General features: G+C 36.4%; 2 protein-coding genes across 2 annotated transcripts; both read right to left on the bottom strand.

Annotated features, from left to right (window-relative positions):
- Positions 1–25: 25 nt before the first annotated feature.
- Positions 26–3017, bottom strand: LOC114520489 (general transcription factor IIH subunit 2-like). Its single transcript, XM_028540771.1, has one exon. It carries the CDS (start codon positions 1568–1570, stop codon positions 392–394), a length of 1179 nt encoding a protein of 392 aa, XP_028396572.1. The 5' UTR covers positions 1571–3017; the 3' UTR covers positions 26–391.
- A 100-nt stretch (positions 3018–3117) lies between these two features.
- LOC114520479 (E3 ubiquitin-protein ligase ZSWIM2-like) lies at positions 3118–9026 on the bottom strand. The gene is made up of 12 exons (XM_028540760.1): positions 8794–9026; positions 7677–7753; positions 7116–7156; positions 6811–7024; positions 6305–6425; positions 5987–6102; positions 5496–5580; positions 5247–5368; positions 4799–4970; positions 4166–4434; positions 3759–4011; positions 3118–3672 (listed from the first exon to the last, which is right to left on the bottom strand). Exons 1-12 carry the CDS (start codon positions 8941–8943, stop codon positions 3487–3489), a joined length of 1806 nt encoding a protein of 601 aa, XP_028396561.1. The 5' UTR covers positions 8944–9026; the 3' UTR covers positions 3118–3486.
- Between the last annotated feature and the right edge of the window lie 748 nt (positions 9027–9774).

The raw sequence follows: 9774 nt of genomic DNA, 5'->3' as shown, positions 1-9774 counted from the left end.
TTTGAGGAATTCTGTGAACTATAACAAGTCAAGGTTAAAGGGTAAATCATAGCTTCCTGATAAATTTGTTATACCAAAAGCATCTACTGTTAACAGAAATAGATCTAGGTGGGAGGATACAAGACATAGGATTGGAGAACAGTGGGATCAAAAACAATTCTATAGTAAGAATGTTACAAAAATACAACTTTGGACCATGGGTAAAATAAAATATAACACCAGGGGACAATTGATGCTGGTGAATTTAGGTGCAGTCTTTTTAATAGCCATGGATACAGAGAACAGTCTTCATTAAATACCTCTTTATTGGTACATTACTTAGATAAGAAAATAACATATAATATTGGCACAGCCATTATCGTTATCTACTAACTTTAAAGAGAAACATGAATTATACAGTGTTATTAACAGTATGTTTGCTAGAGCATCCAGGACATACATGTAATGTTTCATGAATAAAAAGATCACATTCGAAACAAAATCTTTCATCACATTCTGGACATTTGTAGATTAAATTTTTACTGAGTAGTGACTCACAACTATGGCAATATTTTTTATTTGACACTTCATCTGAGGTAATTTCAGCGAATTGTGCAAGTGGAAACAAATGTTGAAATGACCGTGCAAGATGTGGAGCAGACACAAGTGTTAGACCACAAGCTTTACATTGGACAGGCAATTCACAATACTTGCTGTTGCATTGTGGACAAAAGTAACCAGAGCTGTTTATTTCTTTGTTCCATTCTCCTTCTGAATGACACAAACATAATGATGGTGTTGAACTTATTAGATGCTGTGGGAAGCCCATACGTATGAGTGCTGCTTCTGCATCAGCCTTTGCACTTGGTGGTATAACATGTTGCATAAGAATATCTCTATAATGTTTCTCATCCAAAATTACATCATAGACACCCTGAGTCATAGTAGCAAGTGTTTTGAGAACTCTGACTTCAGCAGACAGACCAATAACTGAACATCGGATCTTACACTCCTTCAGGGACTCAAAAGTTTCCAAGATATCACTTGGATCACAGGTTGTTAAACTTCCAAAAACAATCAAAATTTCACGACTTGCATGACTTGGAAGATGAGTTAAAGATCTCTTTGCTGTTTCCAGGGCATTTTGTAAGGAAGGTTCACCTTCACATATGTTTGGTTTTTCTTTCTGAGAAAGAGCCGATGTATGAATTCGTGGGTTGCCAGTCAGCTCACTTAATTTTTCAGCTCTTTTGTTGTTTGTTGTGATGATACCTAGCTGAGAAATTGGATTTTGGTCAAAATATTCGACTGTAAAGTTTTGAAGGAGCTTCAAAGAGCACAACAGTCGGGATGGTTTAAGGTCCGCCACTCCCATTGCCTTTGATAAATCAAGGATAATAAACAAATGACGCATCATGCCGAGACGAGTATTCCCGGGTTGTGCCAAAAGTCTCCTTCTCTTAGCACGTTGTATAAAGTCATCGTCAACAAACTGCAAGCCTCCTTGTGCATCTTCCTGAATAACCTCCCAAGTTTTTTCATACTGATTCAACCATCTATATCCGCCGTCATCATCATCGTCTCCAGCCATCTTGTCCACACAATTGCAGTATCAAAGCTGAACAAAACAATCTTGAAATGTAAAGCCAAACTAAGTAACCGAAATTGTTTTTTTCTTTCTATCGAGTCTTCAAAGACAATGCATGCTCAGTTTAAATCTTCATCTCTTCATTCTCTCTTCAAAACGTGCTCAGATCCCCAATACTTCATGTATGTCATAATGAAATCAAGTCTTTCCAGGTTATTCTTTTAATTATTTTAAAACAGAATACTCTTTGTTTAATTTGTTACATGTGTATTACTCTTAACAGAAACATTGGAATGATCGGATCTAGCATTTTTTGGAAAAAATACATAGGGAAAACGTCGTTTGTAGACAAAGCCACGTTTCCAGAAAATATACAGTAGACGAGGGAGCAAAACGTCTGCGAAGGGCGGGGGGGGGAGGATAGAAATCATGGACAGCCAGTGAGCCAGTCCCTTCTGGCAAAAATGTAGCCTTCGTGAGAAAATTCATGCTATCAGAATAAGTGTGCACGCCCCACGCACTTGTCGGCCCTTTTAAATCTTACCTACGCGGGCTACGCCTCCGCAAAAACAATGTTTCGGTCATTCTGTCAATAATTTTAATACCTACCATGTATTTGTAATATATTTCTATAAGAGTAGTTTAGCCTTTAACCTGTAGTGTAGGCGTGTAGCGCGTTATTTATTTCTCTCCATTGCGCATGGAGCCGGCTATGGTATGGATGATAATCATGATATGGTGGCAAAAAATTTTATGATAAAGCCCAAGCGAGCCCAAAGGTCATCTACACTTACTGTTTTCAATTCTGCCTACTGTGAAATACGAAAAATTCCCTCCTTTTCATAACTGAAACTAAATTACTGGCTTAGAGTTTAAATTTGGGAAGAGTTCGACATCTATTTAGGATCTATATCTTATTTTGAAATATAAACACTATAGGAAACTTTAGTCATACATCGATTCATTGTGAATTGCAAATGACTACAGAGGTAAAAAATAGTCATAAATAAATTACACACCCCATCCATCAAGATAATGAGATCACGTCTTTATTACGAGGAACATGATGATTCGGAACTGTAAATGAATCGCTTGTTCACTTTGTTTGTTGTCGAACCACTTATTACGCTGGCTGGTCGGCCAGGAAACACAATGTGCTTATCCTGGTTTCATATTTCAGTCGGAATCAATGACATACACGCAGCATGCGATTTCAGATCTTAAATATATATTTATTTGATACGCGTTTAAACACAATGGTTGCGCAAATTTCACTACTGGATGCGCAAAATAAAATCGGTACGAAAAGCCTTGTGGTGTGACATGAGACAATCGTGACATTGTAATCTAAGTATTAATGTCAATCAGCTGACGTTTACGCATATCATTGACGCATGTTTTCCGGTGTTGAGGTAAAACTAATAGTCCAAAAAAGATTATGCCTTTTGCTGCACGGCATTTTTTTCGGGTATAGTTATCGATACTGGGTAACAAAATCAGATTGAATTCATGAACCCCCGAGAGACTTTTAACTCTCATTGGCTTGTCGGTTTAACTGAAATAGACTCAACTCAAGAGTTTTTTTATTTGGAAAACATACAAATACACCATTAATGTCCCATTTCATGGGCAAAATTGCAAAATTGCAAAATGCACTCCCTTCTGTTACTCACTTAGCATTTGTGTACTTACAATACTTTCTACTCAGAAACACTGACCTGTACCAGATAATACTGGTCAGTCCTCAGAAAGTATCAATTCAAGGCAAACAATGTTGTAAGACCAGGTAGGCTACATATTGAAATTTATCGATGGTTCCTACCGACATCGTCATGGTTCTGTCCGTCCACTACGCGCGGGAAAGCCACTCAAAAATAGGCATAGTCTTCATTTCCACTTGACAATGTGCAAATCACAAACTATACATCAATTCGAACATGAGGGTAATTAGGATCCGGTGATGACGGGACTATCGATGTATGAAGAAGAGTTGGATTATGATTTGTAGTAGAAGATGAGTTCGCCCCTTCGCTATTCGTTCGCCCAACTTGTTTAAAATCAGTAGTAGAGATCTTCCGTCCACTTAACATTATGTCATTTAAAGACTAAAAAAGTTAAAAGCGATTTCAAGAATATATTTAAATAGTTTATCTAATAATAAACACTGTTGTATTGGTACAGGCAGACTCACAATGCTCTTATGTCCAATTTTCTTATTTTTATTCCGCGATAATTGTAATGCTCTGAGACGGCTGTCTCCACTGTGTCGACCATATTTCATTACTCGTTCAGCAGACATGACTGGTCGCCCAGGCACACTTGTGTCAAATACGATGTGACTAGATGATGAATCTTGTGGTAGTGATGTCATAGGAATGAGACAAGGTGCACTGTTGGTACGACAGGGGGGAACTGGAATTTTTGACGATCTTCTTGAATCATCCCTTTCGAATAGAAACAACAGGTTGGTTAATAATTGCAACGGAGAAATGTAGATGAAACTTCATGCCCTGACCTTGAGATTCTCAGGGGAAGGGAGGGCAATAGCCGCGATTCTCAGGGGAGAGGGAGGGAAATAGCAATTAAAAGAAAAAATACCTTTGTCGTAGGCTTAAGCCATTAAGGAAAAAGTCCTGCGGAATGGTTGGCTCGTGACTATTCGACTGAGTTCGTTGTATCTTAGTTAACGTTCCAAGCGATGTCTTTTTACTAGGATGATTTTGTTGTCTAGGATTTTGATTGCTTCTGTTTATCCCCCTGTTTGCTGGGGTGTTTGTGCTCGAAAGCTCCGAGTAAACCGTCTGGCCATCGATGGGACACACGTTGTGGTCTCTGGATAGCCACGAATCAATACAGACACGATGGAACTGGTAAGTGAACAATGACAATGTTAACATAATTTTGCACAGACAACGCAGAGTTGGTAGAGGAAGTGATCAATCCATCTCCCCATAATATATATATAACTGTGATGAAAAATGATGAAAATGAGGCATATTGTTATTATGCATTCAATTGGTGCAAGGCGGTGGAAAAGGAGCAAGGTTTGCATGGTTTTTGTCAAATTCGGTCCAAAAAATTGATTCATGCAGTCCCGCCTTGCATGAAACACGTTTAATTAAACAGACTCTCGTGAAAATCTGTTTACAATGCTACTTTTTAAGATATTGTTCTTACAGACAGGGAAATGAACAGGGGTGAAAACATACCCTCCTGGTGAAGGTAACAAACCTCGTGATCACACGGTAGTCTCCGTACAACTTCTGATGATCTATAGCTACACAAACACACACCGCACTTTTCAGTTGTATTCATAATCAGTCTGTGATTGTCATCTGCCAGTCTTTCAGTCGGAAAGGAATTAATTACATGTCCTGGGACACTGCAGGTATTCACTGAAGAACTATTAAAAATATGAAAAGGCGAGAATTTCGATTGAAGATTTGATTTATACGGTATAATATTTTTAGCCAGGAATGATAAATAAAGTTTCCGATTATTTGTAAGATAAAGTATTCGGTTTGATTAAAAGCCGAACAAATTACCATGCTATTGACAGAACCATCTTTAGGAATTCAGAGATAGAATATATCAAACTCAAATTAACATGACACTGCAGTGTCAGCAGTGCATATTCTAGGAGAAATATGAACAGTTCATTGTTCCATCCTTGGCTTACCCGTCTAACTGTAGTAATAAATTATAGTCTTGTTCAGTAATTTCTCTCCTCTCCAGGTCGTCTACCACGGCAGACGGAATAGCTTGAAACTTTGTTGCTGGACGCCAACGCTGATTCGTTTTCTAAACAAATGAAAATCAAACATTTGAGAGATATAATAACTCGAACGAATTTATTTATATTTCTAGACGTAACTAACAGAAATAATTTGCCTCCGCAATGTTCTGTATGTATAATTACAACACAAACCTGGCGAAAGTGAAACGAATGTTGAGGATGTGGATCCAATGAGAAACAATCTTTACAAAGCTGGTAGTTGATACAAATTGTACACCTATATATAGAAAAACAAAAATATCGTTACTAAAATTTTATTTTAATTTAAAATTTTAGAGTCTAGCATAAAATGAGTAAATATAGAATCCGAAAAAAATATTTTGAAATTTTAAAACATTGAATAGGGAGAAGCTGTTTTGTTTCTATCTATAGTGAATACAATAACATAGTCCTATGAATGAATTTAAGTGCATATAGACTGGGTTAAAGTGGAAAGAGAGGAACAAAAAACTGCTCGGTATGTTGAGGGAAGCTAGGTTTGTGCCTGGAAATACAACACTTTCCAGAATGGAAAATGGAGCATGCATGAAGAATAAATAGAAGCGACATTCCTCGTTATATTTTTTGCTACAAATTTACAATGCTCTGAACAATCTTTAAATTTATACATAAAAATGCAGCACCTGTAACATTTTCCCGTGATTGGTGAAACCCTACAACGGGCACAAACAGCCCCAACGTGGACATCATATCTTTGCTTTTTGTTCTTTATGGAACGTAAATAATCTGTCTTTATCGTCTAAGCAAGTGAAAAAGAGTTTTCGCGGTTAAATCCAGTTCAATGGTGCGCGTATATAATTAATATTCCACCAACTTGCAATAACTTTTCGAAATTTCAAGTTCAATTTGAAAGCCATGCGATTTTCTGTAGACTGAGAATGCTACGATCATTCTGTAAAACTATATGCGGTTCGCAATCCAATGATATTTCATATATTCACCTCAAATGGGCCAAAATCCACTCTACACAGAGGGCACTTAATAATTGTTTCCCCAGACGATTTCTGGTGTTCCGCCCAAATTTTCATACACTTAGTGTGTACACTATTACCACAGCCATACCTGGAAAAATATCAATCAACGATTGTTGAATTTTACCAATGCAAGTTCATTTCATCCAATACATAAAAGCCTACCATACAAATGAATAGAAAATCGTCGCGTCCCCCTGGGCCATAGGCGGCAATCGTAAATGCGATTATAATCAAATAATTTGTTCAAATGAATACAAGCAAACGATATCAAGAATACGGAGGACAAGGCCTTGAACAACATTTTTTGGTGTTTTTCACGTTAATTCATTAACTATCAGAATCAAAATATCAAATGTGTATAAAAACGTCAAAATTAATGGCTGATTTTACAAGCTTGTTGACAGAATCCCGATGTTAAAACGGCTCCTCTATTGATTTAGAGGTTGACAAAGATAATACACGTTAACTCTTACTTGCAATATGTTGTAGCTTGTTTCTCCCCAAAAATATCCTCTTGACAGATGGGACACACGTCATCTTCCATGATCTCCTTTTTAGATAATTTTTCTCTCGAATCGGACGTTCCATCTGTTTTACTTGTTGAAGGTTTGTTTTCTCCCGTGTTTGTGAACATACCACGAACTACTTCCCCAATTTCTCTCTCTACCAGACCTAGTTGATAAACCACTAAAAGAGAAAACAGTTTTGACACTTAATATAATATTTTTACCGCGAATGCTATGAGATCAATACTAAACTGAGATTTAAATAACGATACCTGAATTTTCTTTAGGAACACGGAATTTCTTAATTAAGACCCTAAAATAAAAAGTATTGTAGCTACGTTTTCGTATTTATGTACTGTAATTGACAAAGCACCGTGGAACTGATTGTAAATAGATAGCGTCATTCAAAGGATGGTAATTTTTTCAACCGTACAAATGCTGAAAAGCAGTAAAATTACACCTTCGGTGCTTTTAAAAATTGATGAAAATGACGATATCACGTTCAGCCGGGTTACCACACGTTTTGACTGAACTCACTTTATCACTTCAAATGTATACTTTTCATAAAATAATGTAATTCCACTAGATTCCAAACAATTTCGACGTATTTTGAAAGGAATTTTGAAATTTAAAAAAAATCTTACTTGTGACTGTCCTTAATTACCATTTTGACTGAAATTTTTCATGAAATAATGTAATTTCACTCCAACCATCCTCACATTTTTTGACAGGAAAGTTTTAAATTTTAAAAATGATTATTTCACCCCGTTACCATTTTGATTGCGTATATGTTTACCTGTGTGCATTCTGAAAACTGTAACCTGAAAGCTTACCACAAAATGTGAACACATAAATCTTTTTCCTTGACAAACACAGGACAGGTGCATGTGTGTGGATCACCCAGAAATACCTACAATTATTTTTATATTTTTCAGTTATCCTGTAAACTATCAGAATTTAAAATGTAAATAACAGCGCTACATTAATTTAATTGTAGCATAATATATTAAGTTAAAAACAGTATTTCTACTAATTATTTCATATATGTTTTTGCACAAATAACTTCAGTAAGGCCAATATATATAATGATAGTGCTCAGCAGAATGAGTGATTCTTCATCCTTTCATGATTGCATGCATACAATTTAAGAATATATATATATATATATATATATATATATATATATATATGTTATTTACCAGATTGGAGGTCCGTATAGGAAAATATTTCCTGAGGTCTAAAAACAGCCCGAGGTCTTAAAAACGGCCCGAGGCCGAAGGACGTTTTTGAGACAGAGGGAAATATTTCCCTATACAGACTGACTAAACTGGTAAATAATAGAATTTTTTTTAATTCCCATTTAAATTTGCTTTTAAAAATCTTGCGCCGTCTGCACAGCCTTCACAGCCTCATAAGGACCGCTCGTGTCGCCAATCAGATTGCAGGAAACGCTAAAATATGAATTCGGACCGCAACAAAAAAAAAAAAAAGTGAAATCCTGTGCCTATATAACCGAATATTTTTCTGCTTTCCAGCAAATCCGGCATCCTGCTGGATAGCAAAATTAATATCTGGTTATTAATATCTTATATTTATAATTTATCCTGGACTAGGAAGGAATTTCTATATTGGTTAGTCTCATTCTGGCAGGTTCTCAGTTCTGGGAGCTGGCCTGCATGGGCTCTCCTCCTAGGTAACACCATAGCGAACCCTAGGTTTTAGATCTATGAGCAGGATCCCAGCAAACCTTTAATCTCCTGCAGGGTAAGATAAACAGGCCCTTAGTGGGCCATTGGTTCAATGGAATTTGTACTTCTAGGATGTTGGCAATTAATTGACATACCCTGGTAAAATATTAATGGAAAATATACCCAACAAAGTGCGCATACTATGGCAATTATCTATGTCCCATTGGCTCTATATGGAATATTCTGTTTTCAAAGAACTAACCTTGTATTTCCTATCATCTCCTTCGGCAGTAAGCAAGAACCCAGTTGGTCCTGTAGCTCGTAATAAATAGATTCTCGCTCTTGCCGCTCGATTAATCCTAGATGAAACCTTGTCAGGGCATGTTCTTCTCCAAGGAACTGAACGCGACATATTTTTAAATTATCTCAACCACCCAAACTGGATAAACTCTTTGAAATTTATATCATCAATATTTTTTGTGATTGAAGGTATTTTCAAAATGGCGCATTTTGTTGTTGACATGGCAACAACTGAGCTATCCACTCAGCGTCAATTTTTTTAAAACAACCACCACACCATGGATTAAAATCAGTAAATAACATATAATAAATAATAGATATTATTTAATATCATTTACTGTGTCCACACATTTAAACCATTCTTCGTTAACTGTTAAGTATGGGTAGTGTTGATACTATTGAAACGTATCGGTGGTAAAGTGGTACCCCATCCCGAGAGAGAGGGCACGTGTGCAGAGAAGTGGTAGAAACGGTGTGTTTCTTTGTAACAGTCACATAATTGTACAAAAAACATCACATTTGTGTGAAGGAGACTGCTTTATAGTAATACGGAGCAGAAACACATTTTGACAGAGAAGACGAGTGTTTCATAAGAGTGATAAGACAAGACTTGACCCTTTGTGGTTTATTAACCTTCCCGTTCCGTGTTACAATCACTAATATAGATCTATAAACTCAAAGGCTCGTGATATGATAGTGACCTATAGTTATCTAGTAAATTGGGTTTACTAGAATAACTAGATGACTAAATTTTACTTAGATTAGAACGAATGTGCTATGAAGGGAGTAATCATATAAACAGTATCACAGCACAAAGTAAAAAAATATATTCGTAAGCAACTGAAGATATTCTAAACCAAGATGGCATTAAGCGAGTTTTAACTGTGCGAAACCCAAAAAGCGCAGCTTCGTCTGGAAATATCACGTTCTTGGAAATGTTTTT

The sequence above is a fragment of the Dendronephthya gigantea genome, unplaced genomic scaffold (genome assembly GCF_004324835.1).
Source record: "Dendronephthya gigantea isolate DGI-Jeju-01 unplaced genomic scaffold, DenGig_1.0 000000F, whole genome shotgun sequence".
Taxonomy (NCBI): Eukaryota; Metazoa; Cnidaria; class Anthozoa; order Malacalcyonacea; family Nephtheidae; genus Dendronephthya; species Dendronephthya gigantea.
This window is presented reverse-complemented; position numbering and strand designations above follow the sequence as displayed.